At 40.9% G+C, this 19,649-nt stretch overlaps 3 protein-coding genes across 3 annotated transcripts; 1 reads left to right on the plus strand and 2 right to left on the minus strand.

Moving 5' to 3' along the window:
* Window positions 1-1,614: 1,614 nt before the first annotated feature.
* Window positions 1,615-4,392, plus strand: LOC108848256 (protein MAEA homolog). The gene is made up of 7 exons (XM_018621576.2): window positions 1,615-2,000; window positions 2,486-2,680; window positions 2,862-2,984; window positions 3,126-3,311; window positions 3,485-3,618; window positions 3,754-3,940; window positions 4,081-4,392. The coding sequence occupies exons 1-7, from the start codon at window positions 1,680-1,682 to the stop codon at window positions 4,180-4,182; spliced, it is 1,248 nt and encodes a 415-aa protein (XP_018477078.1). The 5' UTR covers window positions 1,615-1,679; the 3' UTR covers window positions 4,183-4,392.
* A 614-nt stretch (window positions 4,393-5,006) lies between these two features.
* Window positions 5,007-7,517, minus strand: LOC108852208 (ABC transporter G family member 16). Its single transcript, XM_018625713.2, has one exon. The coding sequence runs from the start codon at window positions 7,313-7,315 to the stop codon at window positions 5,162-5,164; it is 2,154 nt and encodes a 717-aa protein (XP_018481215.1). The 5' UTR covers window positions 7,316-7,517; the 3' UTR covers window positions 5,007-5,161.
* Window positions 7,518-14,492: 6,975 nt separating this feature from the next.
* Window positions 14,493-17,909, minus strand: LOC108854135 (ABC transporter G family member 17). The gene is made up of 2 exons (XM_018627649.2): window positions 17,721-17,909; window positions 14,493-16,813 (listed from the first exon to the last, which is right to left on the minus strand). The coding sequence occupies exon 2, from the start codon at window positions 16,770-16,772 to the stop codon at window positions 14,787-14,789; it is 1,986 nt and encodes a 661-aa protein (XP_018483151.1). The 5' UTR covers window positions 16,773-16,813; window positions 17,721-17,909; the 3' UTR covers window positions 14,493-14,786.
* Between the last annotated feature and the right edge of the window lie 1,740 nt (window positions 17,910-19,649).

Consider the following 19,649-nt stretch of genomic DNA (forward strand, 5'->3'; position numbering starts at 1 on the left):
AAAATCGTACAGAAATTGTAGGAAAAAACAAATAAATTTCGTACAGCTAGAAACAAGAAACCCCTTATTCTTAAGGGTCTCATAGGCTACGACAGTCCTATGGGTCAAAAGCTTCTTCTTAAGTTGCACTTTTCAAACTCATTCTTAGCTACATCTCTTAAACTTACAGTCCGGAAACAATCAATTATTCCCTTGCTAAAAGTCCTTTAAATATTCTACAAAGGAAACTTATTATACTCCAACAATATATAACAAAGGTCACCATTAGATATTGAGTCTAATACATAACATATATAAATGCCATTGATATCAAATCTTTATAACAGAACACCCACAAACAAAATTTATTGACCCCATCTCTATCATCTACTTCCGGTGACCAAATTAAAATATAATGCCAAATACCCCCGTTTGAGCGGAGTCTTTCCCCTAGTAGACCTGGGAATTTGAGTCTTAGCCTGCGGGTTCTGCTCTGGGACGTGTGCGGGTCGAACAATTTAAAAAAATCGGTTTGCGGGTGTGGATTTATGAGTATTTTATGTGGAACGGATGCGGTTTGGTGGATTATGAATTGTAGATATATGCCACCCGCCAATTTTTTTCAAACTTTTTTTTGTGAAAATGTTTATATTTTTAGAAAAAAACGGGAATTAAAAAGAAATAATTAAAATTTTTAAAATATATAAACTTTTAGTTATAAGTATATTATTTATGATTTTTAGAAAAATTAAATTAAATAATTATTTAAAAATATGACATGCGGGCCCGTGGTTATCCGCAAAATTAAACGGCGCGGACACAGTTAAAAATTTATTTGATTGTGGATTGAGCTGATCAGTTTTTTTAACAAAAAAAATTGCAACTTGGGTTGATGGGTCAAGCAAGGTGGGTTTGATCTGTAACCTAACCCTAGTCCTTGCCTCTAACAATGATAAATGTGTGAAAGAAACCAAAATTTTAAAGTAATTTATACCAAAATATAATTTTTAATTTTTTTAATTTAACTGGAAATTTAACTCATAATCGGTAGTTTTTGACCCATGTAGAACTGACTGGATAGAGCTTTAAAAACACACACTTGTCATATTACGCAAAGGCTTCCTTAATGTAAACTTGATCATATTAAACTAATCTTCTAATTACCATGATAAATAACAAAATAAAAACATGCTTACAGGGATATATCATGAAAATATTCAGTCTATAATCAATAAAATTTGGTTGACAAAAAAACAAATATATATAATCCGGATGCGATAGTCCAGTGGTATCTTTCGGTTTCGGCTGAGGGAACGCGGATTCGACTCGTGGGCAAGGAGGCGTGTCCATGGCCTTAAACGGTACAGATGCAGACTGGCGCCGGGCCTAGGTGGTGGCCGCAAGGTCAACATCTCGTTAATCAAAAAAAAATATATATATACAGTATATATATCGTGAAAAACTGAAAATAATCAAATATACACACAGGCAACAGTCCACACTCGCAAATGTGAAAACCAACACTCTTTCGGTTCGGCCTCGAGCAAACCGGACGGTTTAATGTCAACAGAGCAAACAAACCGCAGCGACGCCGTTTCAGTTCTCAGCGAGTAGTATTTCTTCTCTTCCCACATTGCATCATCACCAAAAGGGATTTCACCACAAAAGCCAACTCCTTTCTCCCCCCCACTAACCTCGCCATGGAAATCGATCCCGTAACTAACGGAAACACCGACGCCGTGATGACGGAGCCCACTCCCGCGATCTCTCCTTCACGTCCCTTAGTCCCTTCGTCGAGACTGAGTCAATTGACGGAATCGATCAAGCTCGAGCACCAGCTCCTCCGTGTACCGTTCGAGCATTACAAGAAGACGATCCGCGCCAACCACCGCTCCTTGGAGAGAGAGGTCTCCTCCGTTGTCTCCAGCGTCGGTGATTTGGCTGACAACGATTGGTCCAAAGACGTCGCCGTTTCGCGTCTCACCAGCCTTGTTTCTAGGTTGCAAGGTCTCAAACGAAAGGTTAAATCAATTGTTTGATCTTGATTCTTGATGGATCTTGGATGTTGATTATATGTCTAATCAATAACATTTGTGGTTGGCAATTTTAGAATACCACTACAGTTTTTGGATCTTGATGAGTGTTGAATTTGAGTGAATATGTTTTCAGATCCAGGGGCATTGCAATTACAGTGTAGTGTACTAAATGATCCTACATATCTAGAACCTTGGATCTCGTTTGATCTTGGATAATGCTTTCGTTGATTCTCTTAAGGATCTTGCAATACTAGTTGTTTCACCTGAAGAGCCTCACTATACTTAAGTCACTGTGCTGATTAAATGATACGTTGTTTCAGTGGATTTGGGGACACTATGTTTAACTTTAGGGTTTAAAGAGTTCAGAACATTTGCATCTTTTTTTCAAAGTTTTGTTCTTTGGGGTGGTTTTTTTTTATTATCCTCTGAAGTAGCTTAACATGCTTATTTGTGTTTGTTTTGTTATTTAGCTCGAAGAAGGGAGCAATGTGGAGAATTTGCAGGCCCAGAGGTGTCGTGCTCGTATTGATCATTTGGATTCAGCAGACGTGGAGAATATTACTGAGTGGAACAATACAAAGTTGAAACGGATTCTTGTGGACTACATGCTGCGGATGTCTTATTTCGAAACTGCTTCTAAGCTTTCAGAAAGCAGCAACATTTTGGTCTCTCTCTCTCTCTCTCTTTCTACACTGATTATATAACATTGTTTGGAAATTTTCTAATTAATTGTAGTTCTTGGGAGCATGATCATGCTATATATCTGAGTCTGATTCTTTTATTATAAGCAGGGAACATGATTTTTCTCTATGGAATGCCAATAAGAAATGTCTCTCATCTTTTCAGGACCTTGTCGACATTGACATATTTCGAGAAGCTAAGAAGGTGATTGACGCCCTTAAACGTAGAGAGGTAGCTTCTGCGCTGGCATGGTGTGCTGATAATAAAACACGGTTGAAGAAGTCAAAGGTATGTGTTACTCATTCTACGTTTCATGAGTGCTCATATACACTCGCTTAGTGAAAATTGTCAGAAGATTGCTTTCTACTCTTTTCCTCGTATCATCACAAAAGAGAATTTATCGCCACTGCTAATTATAATGCATGACAGAGCAAACTTGAGTTCCAACTAAGGCTGCAAGAATTCATCGAGTTGGTACGAGCTGACAGCTACAAACAAGCAATCCTTTATGCTCGAAAGCATCTGACACCATGGGGAGCAACCCATATGAACGAATTGCAGCACGTTCTGGCCACTCTGGCTTTCAAAAGTACTACGGAATGCGCAAAATATAAGGTGAAAGTTTCCTTCTTTTGATGATAGATTAACTGTGTTTCAAATGCCGTTCTTTGTGATCCTTCAGTATATTTTTGGTCTTTGTCAATGGCTTCAACCTCTTGTGGTGAACCTTAGTCGATTGTTGAATGCATTGCTTGAGACTAATCAACTGACATATTTGCTATTTTCAGGCTTTGTTTGAACTACAGCAGTGGGATGTTTTAGTGCATCAGTTTAAACAAGAATTTTGCAAGTTATATGGCATGACAATGGAGCCCTTATTGAACATCTACTTACAAGCAGGCCTGACTGCACTGAAAACTCCGTATCCATCTAACTCTATGGTTTTACTGTCTATTTTATGCATCTGAAATGAAATGGGGAAGAAAGTCGAATGTTTATAATGACACTATAATGGGATTCTTATTGTGGTTTGAGTTTGTACCTTGACATGACCCAGATATAGTTTTGAAGAAGGTTGTACAAAGGAGGACCCGCTCTCCCAAGAGAGCTTCCGGAAGCTAGCTTTGCCTTTACCCTACTCCAAGCAGGAGCACTCAAAGCTTGTTTGCTATATTTCGAAGGAGCTAATGGACACAGAGAACCCACCACAGGTGTTGCCCAATGGCTACGTCTACAGCACCAAGGTTTGATGCTATTCGGATTACCACTGATCCTATTCTTTCTCTCGTTTTTAGAATCCGTTGTCACTGTTCTAGATCATTGACATTAGTTAATAGTTCAAAGTTTTAAAAGTTGGGTTTCTTACTTTTGATGGCACTTGCAGGCTCTCAAGGAAATGGCGGACAGGAACAAAGGTGAAATAAAATGTCCAAGGACAGGGTTCGTCTGCAACCATACGGACTTAATCAAGGCATATATATCATGAACCCTGTTGCTCACTATCCTCACTTTGGTTGCATTATGGATTGATGACGACCAATGTGAGGTCAGTGCATTCAGACCCAACTTCCTTTCTTCATTGATAGTCTCTGTGAATATGCATTTACAAATAAACTTTGCATCTTTTCTTAGACAGTTCTTTCTTTTGTATATCAAGTTACTTCCTCATTTCAATCTTATAACAGTTTTCTAGCCAGCATGGATGTTTTTTTCTTCTGCTATTCTACTTTCATCTTGTCTTCAAGTATAAAGTAGTCAATTATGCATACCTCAACCAATATAATCGTAGCTCTCTCTGTTCGGCTTCAACCATGTGATTACCATCCATATCCAACATGTTCATCCTCTTTCCTTTTCACACTAGTATCTCAAGTCCTTGGTATTGTAAAATCGGTTCCATAGTCACTTTGAGGATCATATAAGGTGGTGAAAACAAGTTCGTGCAATAATGATTAAGCCATTCAGCTGCAGATCCTACAACAAGAAAGCTAATCAAAGATCTGTTGCATCTTCCTTCTGACTGTAAATCTCTGTGATACAGAACGGCAATTAGTTCCTTCCAGTTCCTCAAAACACCCAATAAACCTTTATCGAAACCTACATTCATGTTCATTGTGGTGATTAGCAGATTCAACTTTATATAGTGCCTTGATGCAAAACACTATGATCCTCAACTGATCTTTGATATGACCCAAGATGATCTTATGTGCCTCCAACTCTTTGCTTCCACAATCTCAATACGTCTATTTGACATGTTGAATTAATTTTCAGCGAATAGAGCAATCTATAGGTGATTTTCTGTATTCAAAATCTTAAAAGAATGTTATTTAATATGATGATAAAAGCAAACATGTTAAAATGAATACAATTCAAAGACGTACAAATCAATCAACAAATCACCCTAACAAAAACGAAAAATACAAAGATATGTTTTTGGTTTCAAAGTATCACTACCCATCTCACTTTCACCTCCTCTTGTTCTTGCTCCCAAACAACAAACACAAGTAAAACAAAACCCTGAAAAAGAACCCGAACCCTACCGTGACAAGCAAGCAACTCCATTTGCTAAGCTCCGTAACTCCTTGCTGCTTCAGAATATCAGCACCGGTCGTAAGGCACGTAGAACTCGTTATCCTAATCCCAATAGACCGGCTCACAGAATCCAAAAGCCTCAGTTTCATCCCATAACTCAACTGTCCCATAGGCGTGTTGTCGAAGATCTGAACACCTCTCACGAAACACACCATAGGATCCGAGAACTCATTCTGAAGAACCGCCTCGTACGGGTACTTAACCAGAGAAAGGTAATGAAACCATAACCAGTACTGAGGGATACGATCTCTGTTGATGAAGAAGCCACTAAAGAGCAAGAAGTAAGCTAAAATAGCTACAACGATAGTGTAACCCAACATAACATGCGGGACGACGCCGGATAAGAAAGTCACGAAGGAGCTTCCGGACCAGAAAGAGGCAAAGATGATTAGGCAGTAGAACAGAAAGCCCATTGGGCCTCCTTGGAGACCAACAGCCCAAAACGTCGCCGTTGCGAAGGCTAGCGAGAGGAAGATGAGCGAAGGTAAAGAGACCGCGGCGTGAGAGAGGACGTAGGAGGATCTCCGGTAAGCGTTGTAAGCGGTTTCTCTCATGAAGATGTAACGCTCCTGGAGGAATACGGGGAGTGCGTCGGCGCAAGTGTAGAACATCGTCGACATCGCGAACGCGAAGAAACCTAGCCGCTCTTGGACGCCTTTCGGAGAATTGTCTAACCGCCAGAACACGGTGGCGAGGATGAATCCTGTGACGAGCACGGTGGCTAACCGCGTTCCGAATAGCTCCGGTTGACGCCGGGAGTTGAGGATCGAGCGTTCGGTGAGAGTTTTGATCTCGATCCAGAACGGATTCGCGAATCCGCCGTGGCTTACGACGGAAGATCCACCGCCGCCGCCGGAGACTAGCTTCCCTCTGCTTATACTAGCGGAGATCGCTTCTTTGAGAGTGAGATTCCGGTACGGAGTCGCCGGCGGAGATCGTTTCTTCATCTCTTGCCACTTGTCGTTGAACTCGACCAGTCCTCGTGTTCCTCCGGCTGATCCTTCGAGCTCTCTGATGAGATCTAACGCGAACTCGGTTTGATTCTCGTTCTCCGGTACGGGACACCCGAACCGGGCGAAAAATCCCGGTAAACTCGCGGGAGATCCGCTGAAAACGGTTTTGCCACGTGACAGGAAGATAAGACGGTTAAGCAAACCGAGGACTCGGTGACTCGGCTGATGTATAGACATTATTACGATACTGCCACTCTCCGCTATCTTCTTGAGCACGTTAACCACCATGAAGGCGCTTGTGGAGTCCAACCCCGAAGTCGGCTCGTCGAGGAAGAGAACGATCGGGTCGTGGATGATATCGATCCCGATCGAGACTCGCCGTCTCTCACCACCGGAGATTCCACGGTGTCCTTCGTCTCCGATGATGGTGTTGGCCGCGTTCTTGATCCCTAGCTGCTCGATTAGGGTTTGGACTCGGAGCCTTTTCTTGGACTTTGGTAAGCTTCTTGGTAAGCGAAACTCAGCGGCGAACATTAGGGTTTCTTCTACGGTGAGCATCGGGAAGAGGAGGTCGTCTTGCATTACGTACGCTGATATGACTTTTAGGGTTCGAGACTGAAGAGGCTCTCCGTTAAGCGTTACCGTGCCTTTCAAGCTTCCTTTAGCGATCCGGTTCGCTAATGCGTCGATCAAAGTGGATTTACCCGACCCGCTGGCTCCGAGAACGGCGAGAATCTCTCCGTCGCGTGTCTCGCCGGAGATGTTGTCGAGAAGGGTCTTGGTCTTGGTGGAAGATAGGCTCCTCCTCCGTGGGATCAAGTCGAACTTGGGGCGAACGGAGACGTTGTAAGTGAGGTTGTTGAAAGATAGAACGAAGGGGACAGGACGCATGAGATCATCGTAGTCTTGATCACCTTGTGAACTGTGAGCAGGAGTCTCGTCGCCGACGTCTACCTTTCTAACGTCGCTTACGTTCTTGAGAAGTTGACCTAAAGTCAGCGAGGAACTAATCTCCATGGAATGATACGGCGTCGCGTTATCAACGGAGTGATCTTCTGCTACAATGCGAGACATGAAGGAGTAAGAAGTGAGAAAAGCGCTTGCTGTTTTACACTTACACAATTCGTTCTCTGTTATTGCTTGTATCTGTATCTCTGTATCTCTCTTTTATAGCTATGTTCTTTATGAGAGGGGTACGAAGTAACGTGGGTAATTGTGTAAACAGTAAACACGAAGGGTCTATGCCTTGTGTTGTTGACTATAGTATTGTTTTAGGCGTTTGGATGAAAAATGCGTTTTGAATTTATGCGTATTTTAATTTAGTTTTAGTTATTAAGGTGAGAGGTAAAGTGGATGAGGATGACCTATAAATCTAGAATTCATAATACCAAATAATATGAAGTGTCTGTTATTGAATGGAGAATTAGGTGAAGGGTGTTGATCTAACCAAGGTATAAGACTGAGATGAGAACTTTCTTTGCGTTTCACATTAATTTTGGTCAAATGCTGCTTATTAATACTAGTTGTTTTCTTAATCAACTATTCAAATGTTGGTAGCGTAACAAAAGTGTGTAGTGGTTATTTTGTATATAAAAACAACTAACTCTCCTAGATACAATAAAATGCTAAACGAAATTTTGATTCTGGTTATTTTCATTTTCGTTTTCATAGTTTTTTTGAAAATTATTTGTAAGGTAATTAAGTAAGAGCATTAGCATTGGTAGACTGGTAGTAAGTCACATGTAAGCTTCTTCTCGTTACAATCTCTCATTTAAAAAATTCTAAAAACACAGTGAGAGATTCTCATGCCATTTATTCTCCTTTTATCGATGGCATTTTCCTTTTACCATTAATAATCTTAATAAACCTAATTCTAAAAACTCACCAATGCTCATGCTCTAACATTCTTTGCGAAGATCGATTAAAGTTTGGCATTAATTTTGCGCTAATTTTGAAAATTACACTGTTTAATGGCATGTATTTTCTCTAAAAGTTTGGGAGACCTCAAAATGTCAAAACTTTCTTTCTGCTTCCTTGAAGTTGAATAGTTGGTATAACGGTGGAACCTTCTTTACCAAACTCAATGCTATTTTGAAAAGTGTGTACATTTCTTATACTCTCGCTTAGTTTTGGTTTTTTTCCTTGTTATCAGTGATAGTATCATTAATAGTTGCAGTTGTATTATTCACAATTCACATAAGATGAACAATTTGTTCAGGAATTGGTAAGTGACGAAATGCCAAAGTGGCACCTCGCTATATCAAATCATATTTTCTGATATTAATTGAATAATTGTCACTGTTGTACATAAATCTGAGTGTTTTCACCCCAATCTGGAATATTTACTTGAACCCGAATAAAAAAAACTGAAACCAAACATTTATTCAAAAATATATAAATGGAATTTATGAACCTAGTACTTTGAGATTTGCGTATAAACTAAACCAAACCAAAATTCAAAACAGGATTTCGAGATATTCGAAACTAATTAAATATGTTAATGTTTTTATATATATTAAGTTAATTTAGATATTTTATAGTATTCTAAAGATTTTTGTAGTTTATTTTATTTGTTATTTTGAATACCTTTTAGTTAGTTTAGATAATGTAACTTATTTTTAATTAGATTAGAGAATAATTTATATATTTAGAGTTTTTTTGTCAATTATTCAAATTTTAAAAATGTTTTTGGACTATTTCAAACATAGATTACAATTCGATCCCAACTGAATCTGAAAGAACTGAACTGAACCCACTTATAATTAGTAAAACTTAAATAAGATTTATGAGCATGATACTGTAAATCTAAAACTACGAATCAACCAAGCCGATGAAACTTCCCGCGTGCCTAGTTGTACGCATGTTTAATGGAGGACAGAGTGACCTCAAATGAGATTTATGAAACACAAACACGATTTCCCGATAAATGTATATGTGTTAACTATGATATATCTCATGACCGTTTTTCCCACCAGATAAGTCATTGCATTAGTGAAAATCAACTCAAGTAATGTCTTCGGCGAAGCAAACTAACTGTTTTAATAAAAAAAAAATAGCTAGCAAAATACAGAATCAGGAGCACCATTAATATATGTTATCTTATCTTAGTGGATTTCTCAATAAACATTCCTCAATAAACATCTTCATTTTTTTCTTCTTCTTTAAATTTACGTTTACGTTTGTTTTATGTATACATGCTAAAAGTTTTGGGTGTATTTTCAAAATACAAACTTCTTACGGTTTTTGTCAAATCCTAAACCACTTGAAAGAAGAATATTTGTGTTACATGACGGACGTACTTATATTTCCCAATTGCAAAACTTTTTTTGTGTTACAAACTTACAATATTTGTTTGTTGACATTTAGGGTTTTGGTGACTAACTTCTACCTACTATAGCCTTCCTTGCCGCCACAAGCAAAGGCTGCAAGACTGGTGTCATCCCATGCATTTTTTTAAAAGAAAATTCGCTACTTTGATTTCCATTTCGAGCAGCTAATTATCTTTTTTTGCTTTTTTTTTTCTTGAAAAGGGAATACAGCGTAGACAGGGTAGGCTATTTTAAATTTTGTTGAATACACTATATCACACCAACCATGTAAAAGAAGATAGGTGTATTAGCGTTCTTGGAGGAACTAATTTTGAATGGAAAACTTCGAGGCTACTAGATTACCATATTATAGTTATAGGCTTATTATGATCGAAGGATGATTTTCTATTGATACAAGAGTAGTACATTTATACACAAGTAGTAGTGATGAGCAAGTTAGAATATTCCTAAACATTAACTCTAATTGATACGATGGAGAGAATGAGGAAAGTGTATATTCTTGATATCGTTGACATCCTCCCGCAAGATCAAGGACCTTTAGTGACGCCGATCTTGTCACGTAGAAGCGTGAAGCGTTGTCTGGTAAGTGGCTTTGTAAGTCCATCAGCTAGTTGGTCCTTGGTAGAGACGTGTGACACTCTGAGCTTGTTGGCTTGTACCTGATTCCGTATGAAGTGGTAGTCAAGTGCTAGGTGCTTCATTCTTGAGTGGAAAACAGGGTTTGCACAGAGATAGGTGGTGCCAATGTTGTCACAGTAGATAGTAGGAGAAGCATGCTGTTGAATCCCGAGCTCATGGAGCAAATGACCAGTCCAGTTGAGCTCACTTGCCGTGTTTGCAACCGCTCTATACTCAGCCTCAGTTGATGATCTAGCAACACCATTTTGCTTCTTGGCTGACCAAGAGATAGCATGTTTGCCAAGGTAGACAATGTAGGCATTTGTTGAGACGTAGTCATCTGAATCTCCTGCCCAATCTGCATCTGAAAACGCATGTAGGGAGAGAGGATTAGACTTACTATAGAACAGTCCGTAGGTAGGCGTCCCAGCTAGGTATCGCAGCACTCTCTTGGCAGCTTGCCAATGATCAGTGGTTGGAGAATGCATAAACTGTGAGAGCTTGTTAACCGCATAAGCAATGTCTGGTCTGGTGAAGGCAAGGTACTGGAGACTGCCGACTAGAGTTCTGTACTCTGTGAGGTTGTCGTGTTTCTGACCAGACAGTGTGAGCTTTGGATTGGTTGCAATCGGTGTCGAGGCTGGTTTGGCATCCTGCATCTGAAACTTCTGTAAGAGATCGTAGATATACTTTCTTTGGCTGAGATGAAGTCCATGTGAGCTGCGTACAACTTCAATACCAAGAAAGTAGGACAGTTCACCCATGTCTTTGAGAGAGAATCTGTTGGCAAGACTTGAGAGAACTTTTTCTACTACTGTCTGATTGTTTCCAGTTACGACAATGTCATCTACGTAAACAAGTAGATAGATCAGTGTGGTACCGTGTTGGAGAACAAACAGGGCCGTGTCTGCGACTGAGTTTTTGAATCCCAGCTGAAGTAGGAATGTCCGAAGCTCGTCGTACCACGCGCGGGGAGCCTGCTTGAGGCCATAGATGGCTTTGTTCAGACGACAGACATGGTTGGGCTTGTCGGAGTCAACGAAACCAGGGGGTTGCGTCATGTAGACTTCCTCAGTCAAGGTGGCTTGGAGAAAAGCATTGTTGACGTCAATTTGACGAAGACACCAGTCTCTACTTGCAGCAACATTGAGTACCGTTCGGATCGTAGTGGACTTGATCACAGGGCTGAAAGTCTCAAAGTAATCAATCCCAGCTTGTTGTTTGTAGCCTCGTGTGACCAGTCTCGACTTTCGTTTGTCAATGGTGCCATCAGGTAAGTACTTGAGTCGGAAAAGCCATTTGCAATCAATCACATGCTGCTTCGGAGATGGGGGAACTAAATCCCATGTGCGGTTTCGAACTTGAGCATCAAATTCAGCAGAAGCAGAGGCTCTCCATTTGTCGTGTTTGAGAGCTTGAGTGATTGTTGTGGGTTCCGTTTCTCCGCCGGCGTGAATGAGCGCTGAGAGACCAAAGCGTTGGTTGGGTTTTCGAATTTGATTCTTAGCACGAGTCTGCATCGGATGTTGGTTTTGAATGGGAGCAGAGACAGTCGCTGGAGGAGACGGTGGAGGAGAAGGCGGATTGGGCTGAGATATTCCTGGGCTTGAGTTTGATGTAGCTTGGGCCTGAGACTGAGCTGTGGGCTGAGGTGATTGGGCCATATTAGAATCTGGGCCCAGACTTTGTGATCCACTTGAGGAAGAGTTATCTTCTGCAGAAGGGAGAGCTTCGTTGTCGTCGTTGTGAGACGACGAGGTCTGATCGGAGTCGGTTTGTTGAGAAGCTGCTGGCGACGGCGGTTGTGCCGGTTCCGGTGTTGCTTCAGGCGACGAACCAGAGTCCGGAGTTGCCGTTCATCCTAAGGGTGCCGAGTGAGCCATATTGAGCGGCGGAGTGGGTATCGGTATATGGGTTGGTGGGGAGTGATGAGCGGTTTGAGTTTCAGAATTGGTGGAGGAAGACGGTGGAGCAGGAGGGGTATAAGGAAAGGTCGTTTCATCAAATTTCACGTGTCGAGAAACATAGACTCGATTCGTGGCTTGATCCAAACAGAGGTAGGCGCTTTGGGTTAAGGAGTAGCCAAGGAAGATACAAGGGATAGAGCGTGGAGCTAGTTTGTGAGGTGTGTACGGCCGGAGCCATGGGAAGCAAAGGCATCCGAAGATTTTGAGTTTTGTGTAATTGGGTTTTTCCTTGAAGATGGTTTGGTAGGGAGATTGGTTTGATAAGGTTTGGGTAGGCATCCTATTGATGAGGTACACGGCAGTGGAGAGGGCATAGGTCCAGTATTGGAGAGGAAGTTTGGCGGTGGTGAGGAGAGTGAGACCGGTTTCCACAATGTGGCGGTGTCGTCTCTCTGCGAGGCCATTGTGTTCAGGGGTATGGGGCGGGGAGGTGAGGTGGCTGATACCTTTGGAGGCGAGGAAGTCACGGAGTGCAATGAACTCTCCTCCATTATCAGAAAATAAGGTACCAACTTTAACTTGGAATTTGTTTTCAACTAAGGCAGTGAATCGAATGAAGGTTTCTTTTACTTGAGATTTGAGTTTGAGAGGGTATAGCCATATATATCTAGAGTAGTGATCGACGATGATGAGATAGTATTTGTAATTGTCGATTGAAAGAATAGGTGATGTCCATACATCAGAGAAAAGATATTGTAGTGGACGAGAAGAGGAGATAGAACTTTCTGAAAAAGATAGTTTATGGGTTTTATTAATAGAACAATCACTGCAAGATAAAGACTGAGACATAGAACTGAAATAAGGCAAAGAAAATTGAGATAAAATAGTTTTAAGGATAGGGTAGGATGGGTGGCCTAGTCTTGAATGCCAGTCTGAGATGGTGGTTTTGAGGTTATGGGTGGCTGTGTAGAAGGTAGAGGCGACAGGCAGGGAGATAGGCCACTCATATAGCTCATTCTTGGCATTGCCTTGGAGTAACGGGACCCCCGTTCTGAGATCCCTCACCTGAAAACAAGAGGGATAAAATTGAACCGAGACTTGGTTAGCATTGCATAGTTTGTATACTGAAATAAGATTCTTATGTATTGCAGGAACATGAAGAATATTATTTAGATGAAGAGGGCGAGTAGAAGTTTTTAAGAGAGTTGAACCAGTTTGGTTGATTGGCAATGCTGCTCCGTTTCCCACAATAACCTCTTCTCCACCCGAGTATGGCTGGTGCAGTGAGAGGTTTGCTAAGTCCGACGCTATGTGGTGAGTTGCGCCTGAGTCAAGAAGCCACGGATTAGGAGAGGCATAGTTTGCTCGAGGTTGATAGCCTCTAGGCGCATGGAGCAGACCAGTATGTTGCGCCAGTTGGTTACAACGACGAGCACTATGTCCTTGGAGCCCACAGATTTGGCATCTGCCAAGATACGGACGCGGAGGACGAGATCCAGTAGGATTGTGGTGATTGGGGGTTTGCCACTGTGTGTTGCGAGTGTTGTTGTTCTTCTGGTACGGACGGTAGTTGTTAGATGCAACATTCGCAGTGACTGGAAACGACTGAGAGGCTTGGACAGAGAGAAGTCGTGCTTCATGGTTCAACAACTTTTCATGTAGTTCATTGAACGTTGGGGGAGTGTCACGGCTCTCGATCTGGTCCACCACTTGCTTGTAGTCAGCAGGTAATCCCTCCAAGGCAAGCTCGATTTGATCTTCAAGATCAAGAACTTTGCCAAGTAGCGCCAGTTGATCCACACGAGCAGAGATGCCTTGAAGGTACTCAGATATGGTCTTTGTATCCTTCTTCCAATTTTTCAACTGGTTTTGGACTTGTTTGATGTGACCTCTGCTTGGTTTGGCATAGGTGGATGCTAGGATAGTCCAGATCTCTGCAGAGGTGTTGGCTTTCGAGAGAATCGGCTGAATGGTTTGAGAGATAGCTCCTAAGAGAGAGCTGAAGATGAGCCTGTCTTGACGGTTGTGAACCAGGAACTCCGGGTTGGGTGTTTCTTTGTCATCAACCGTGATGACTGCTGGTGGGATTGATTTAGATCCGTCGAGGTAGGAAGACAGATCGTAGCCATCAAGCAGCGCCTGGATTTGGCGGCTCCACATCAGGTAGTTGGAGGTGTTGAGCTTGGTGATATTGGAGGTGTTGACGTTGAGGAGAGAACCATTGTTGGTGACAAGGGTATCAAGGTTTGCTGTCGTGGTGGGTGCAGTGGTCGCCATTGATGGTTAGGGAAGGTAGAAGAATAGGGGAAAAGTAGGGGAAGAAGGGAGAGATCGTAAGAGAGAGGCTAGGGAAAAAAAAATTTAGGTCTAGGTTAGATCGTATGCTCTGATACCATATGATCGAAGGATGATTTTCTATTGATACAAGAGTAGTACATTTATACACAAGTAGTAGTGATGAGCAAGTTAGAATATTCCTAAACATTAACTCTAATTGATACGATGGAGAGAATGAGGAAAGTGTATATTCTTGATATCGTTGACACTTATAACCAATACCTAACAGACACAAAAGGTAGAAGATATATATGACTAATATTTCAAGACTTAAGAAAAGGGTTGGCTTCTACAGTTCAACGTACGTTTCAGAAACTACATTTAATTTGACACTTTTCCTTCCAAATGTGACGTTCACGCCCTCTTATTCTTGCTTCCAAATGACAACGAAAAATAAAACAAGATCCTAAAAAAGAATCCCCAAGCTAGCGTAACCCACAAGCAACCCCATTTATCCAACTGCTCAATGCCGTGTTGCTTAAGCAACTCTGAGCCTGTCCTCAAACACGTTGATTCCGTTAACTCAATCCCTAAATAACTTCCCATAGTCTCTAAAAGCTTCCCCTTCATAGATTCAGGCACTCCTTCCATGAACGTATTATCAAAAACTTGGTTTCCTCTAACAAAACAACGGGAGGGATCGTCGAACTCGTTGTGTAAAACAGCTTCATAAGGATACTTTAGTAGAGAAATGTAATGAATCCATATCCAGTAAAGATGGATCCGATCTCGGTTAATGTAGAATCCACTGAAGAGAAGACAGTACGAGAGATATCCAAACGTGACCATGTAACTCATCATCACGTTAGGTATCACACCAGAGACAAATGTAACAAAAGAGCATCCTGACCAGAAAGATGCAAAGATTATGAGAAGATAGTAGATGAAACCAGCTAAACCGCCGTTTAAGCCAACGAACCAGAACGTCGTGGCTGCAAATCCAAGTGAAAGTGCGAAGAGATGAGGCAGAGTCACCAGGGAGTGAGAAATAACATACGATGATCTTCGGTACGCATTGTGAGCAGTTTCTCTCATGAAAATGTATCTTTCTTGGATGAAAGCTGGTAGTCCATCGGCGCAACTGTAGAACATTGTAGCCATTGCGAATGAGAAGAAGCTTAGCCTCTCTTGGACGCCTCTTGGTGAGTCATCTACTCTCCAGTAAACCGTAGCCAAGAGAAAACCGGTCATCATGACAATGAAGACCCGTGTACCGATAAGCTCAGGTGTTCGGGTCCAGTTTATCATGTAACGTTTAGCTAATATAAGGGTCTCGACCCACCATGGGTTTACATATGAAGTTATTGAGTTATATGAAGTTGTGACAAGCTTGCCTCTAGTAATGCTTGCATTGATGGTTTCTCTCAAGGATGATGAGTTGTGGTGAGGTTCTTGGCTAACTCTAAGCTTCTTTTGTTGCCAACTTCGGTTGAATTCTACTAACCTTCTGGTTCCTCCAGAAGATCCTTCAAGATCTTTGATTAGGTCAAGTGTGAACTCGGCATTGTTCTCCTTATCCGGTATGGGACGACCAAACTCCGAGAAGAACAAGGGGAGAGTAGCCGGGGAGTCACTAAACACACACTGGCCAGAAGATAGGACAAGCAGCCGATCAAGAAACTCCATTATCCGACAGCTAGGTTGATGGATTGACATTACTACAATGCTTCCACTACACGCAATCTTTTTCAAGACTTGCACAACCATGAAAGCACTGGTTGAGTCTAGTCCTGAGGTTGGCTCGTCGAGGAACAACACTATGGGGTCGTGAATGATGTCGGTCCCAATCGATACACGCCTCCTCTCTCCACCAGAGACGCCACGATGACCTTCGTCTCCGATCATAGTGTTTTTAGCAGTTCTGAGCCCTAACTGGTCGATTAGGGTTTCAACTCTGTCTCTCTTCTTGGATTTGGGTAGGCTTCTTGGAAGGCGAAACTCTGCAGCGAACATTAGGGTTTCTTGGACAGTGAGCATAGGGAAAAGGAGATCGTCTTGCATAACATAAGCAGATATAACTTGTAACACACGTGACTGCAAAGCTTCGCCGTTTAAAGTTACCGTGCCTTTCAAGCTACCTTCTGCGATACGTCCAGCCAATGCATCTATAAGGGTTGATTTTCCAGAGCCGCTTGCCCCAAGAATGGCTAAGATCTCTCCTTCGTTAGCCTCTCCGGTGATACCGTTGAGCAGAGTCTTTACTTGAGCTGGTCTACGTCGAGAACGAAGACCAAAACGCCGTGGAAGTGTGACGTTATAAGTGAGGTCTTTGAAGGCGAGGGCCAACGGAATGGGCTGTGTCTCAGGTGAATCAACATTGATCACGGCGTGTTGTATCATTTCGCATGAAGAAGATCAACACAAGGAGTTGTGTTCTTGGTCTGTACTCAGATAGAGCATGAGGAAACACACATCTTAGTTCGATAATGTTTTCAGTTGCTGCTAGATAATTAATCATGCATGTAATGAATATCATTAAGATCTGCCATTTGAAAAATTTGCGTATATATAGTGCATACTGAATATCGTTAAGTTTGTCAAAAAAAAATGCGTATAGTGAACACTGATAATATTTCTTAATAAAGTTATATTTTCCATCTGACTGTTTTAATTAATATTATAAATATTGTCACCAATTTTTTTTGTTTTTTTTGGTACATCTTTTTCGTATTAATTATGTTTCATATCTACCCGCTCTGTTTCAGAATGATCTATGTTTTAGAAAAAAAATTGTTTCTAAAAATTCATATTTTATATTTTCAATTTATGTAATAATAAAAAAATTGTAAATTTCAAAAACGTTAATTGTGTTTACTGAATTTTGATTGGTTAAAAATCATAGCAAATAGCTAAATAGAGTAAATAATGCATTTATTGTCAAAATTTTCGGTATTTTCTTAAAAGGTGTGAAAACTCTAGATTATAGTACATCTTTACGAAACAGAGGAATTATTGCTTTTTTGGGACATCGTTAAAAGCAAAAAGGAAAAAAAAAAGTTCGGTTATGTTATCCATTTTCTGCTGTATTAATTGTGTTTCATATCTTAGTAAGATTAATCATGCATTTAGTTAAAATATTGATTGAGATTTGCCATTTGAAAAACTTGCATATTGTGAAATATTGATAAATTCATAAGCAGATTTTATTTTCCATCGGATTGTATTAATTAATGTATAGCTATTGTCACAAAAAGACTTTATTTTCCATTAATCAACTTTATGGGAATTAATGGTTGCTGAAACACACACACACACACACACATGAAATAGAAAAGTATAGAAACTTACAAAATGAAGTGTTTTTAAGAAGATAATTGTCGTTGTGACAAGCACAGAACGGTGACCTGGGTAAAGTATAAAGGGTAGATGCTAATCTGCTGCGCTTTAGAGACAATGGTGTTTTCTTGATTTTAACTGAAAACTTGCAAAAAAAGTTGTGAAGTTTATGGAACTACGTTGTACAGTTGTAGATTCTATGTGAATTAGAATACTTTATATATACCCGCATAAACCATCAGAGGTTTCGTGACGTATTGAAAAGGAGTCACTCAAAAATGTAATTTGCATTTTGTGTGTTGTGTAGACACACACACAGTTCCTGTTTTCTTATGGCTTTGTCTTCTTACATCACATGGTTAGCCATTTTATTTATCTTGTGCAACACTGAGAAACACACAATTTAATATTTGTGATCCTCTTTGTTTTGGCTTCTCCTCACGGCGTAATTTATATGTAGGACAACCAGAACCGGCCTTGACAAAAAAGCACATTAAGAATGTGCTTCTATTTTCAGAATACTAGTTTTTTCTCGCAAGAAGGATCTCTCGCTACAACCAGAAAATAAATAGAAAGCTGATTTATCAAAACGAATTAACATTCTTAATTAAATTATATTTTCAGAAAATAATCGCACTTAGCTCGCAACATTTTCAATATAATTACATTCAGAATTGTTGATTGTTGTGAACAGCCGTCGTTTATGTTAGAAGAAGAATAGAAAAGAAAACGTATTGAGGCAAATACCCGTTTAGGGTTTCTTATTAATGATGTGATAATAATTTACAAACCCTTAGACCCATATTTATGCAGCCTCAAAAACCCGATTTCCTTTTCCCAATAGAAATAGTAACTTTCCTAAACCGAAAAGGCATACCATACTGCGGGGCCGCAGGCCCCCGCAACCCCCAGATGTCAACCTTGATAACGAGTGCTGAGCATTTTACTGGTACAACAGAGATTTAAGACACACAGATGCAACAAACACCACCTTGACGAAAAATCTCTACAAAACTCCTTATCCGTCTATCTTCTGGGGGGAACCTCCATTGCTTCTTAGCATTGGCAAACACGGAGCAGATTCAAGCAATGCTTGAACTTCTCCTTGGTCAACATGTCAGCTGGATTTTCCGACGTATGCACCTTCTCCAATAAGACTTCTCCAGAAGCTGCTAACTCCCTTATCTTGTGAAACCTTATACGTATGTGCTTCGTCCTTCCATGATACACTTGATTCTTAGCCAAGCATAACGCACTTTGACTATCACAGTGTAGCTGAACACCTTCTTGATCAACACCCAACTCGGATACAAGTCCTTGTACCCATAATGCTTCCTTAGCTGCTTCTCCAAGTGCCATGTATTCAGCTTCAGTGGTTGACATCGCTACAATACCTTGTTGTACCGATCTCCAGCAAATAGGTGCTCCTGCAAGAGTAAATACATACCCCGTAGTTGACCTGCTATTATCAAGGTCTCCACCATAATCTGAATCCACGAACCCAATAACTGAATCATGCACTTCTCCACCAAACATAAGCCCATAGTCACTTGTACCTCGCAAGTATCTTAGGATCCACTTCACAGCATCCCAATGTCTCCTCCCAGGATTCGACATGTACTTACTGACTTGACTAACTGCTTGTGCTAGATCCGGTCTTGTACACACCATTGCATACATTAAACAACCAACTGCGCTAGCATAAGGAACCTCCGCCATATCTTTGAGTTCTTCAGCAGACTTTGGACTTTGCTCTGCTGTAAGTATGAAGTGCTTCGCCAATGGTGTAGAGACTGGTTTTGAATTCGACATATCAAAACGTTCTAACACCTTCTCAATGTAGCTCTTCTGAGAAAGCCATAACCTCTTAGAGCTTCTATCCCTGCGAATCTCCATTCCAAGAATCTTCTTTGCAGCACCAAGATCCTTCATCTCAAACTC

Source organism: Raphanus sativus, chromosome 4, assembly GCF_000801105.2.
Source record: "Raphanus sativus cultivar WK10039 chromosome 4, ASM80110v3, whole genome shotgun sequence".
Taxonomy (NCBI): Eukaryota; Viridiplantae; Streptophyta; class Magnoliopsida; order Brassicales; family Brassicaceae; genus Raphanus; species Raphanus sativus.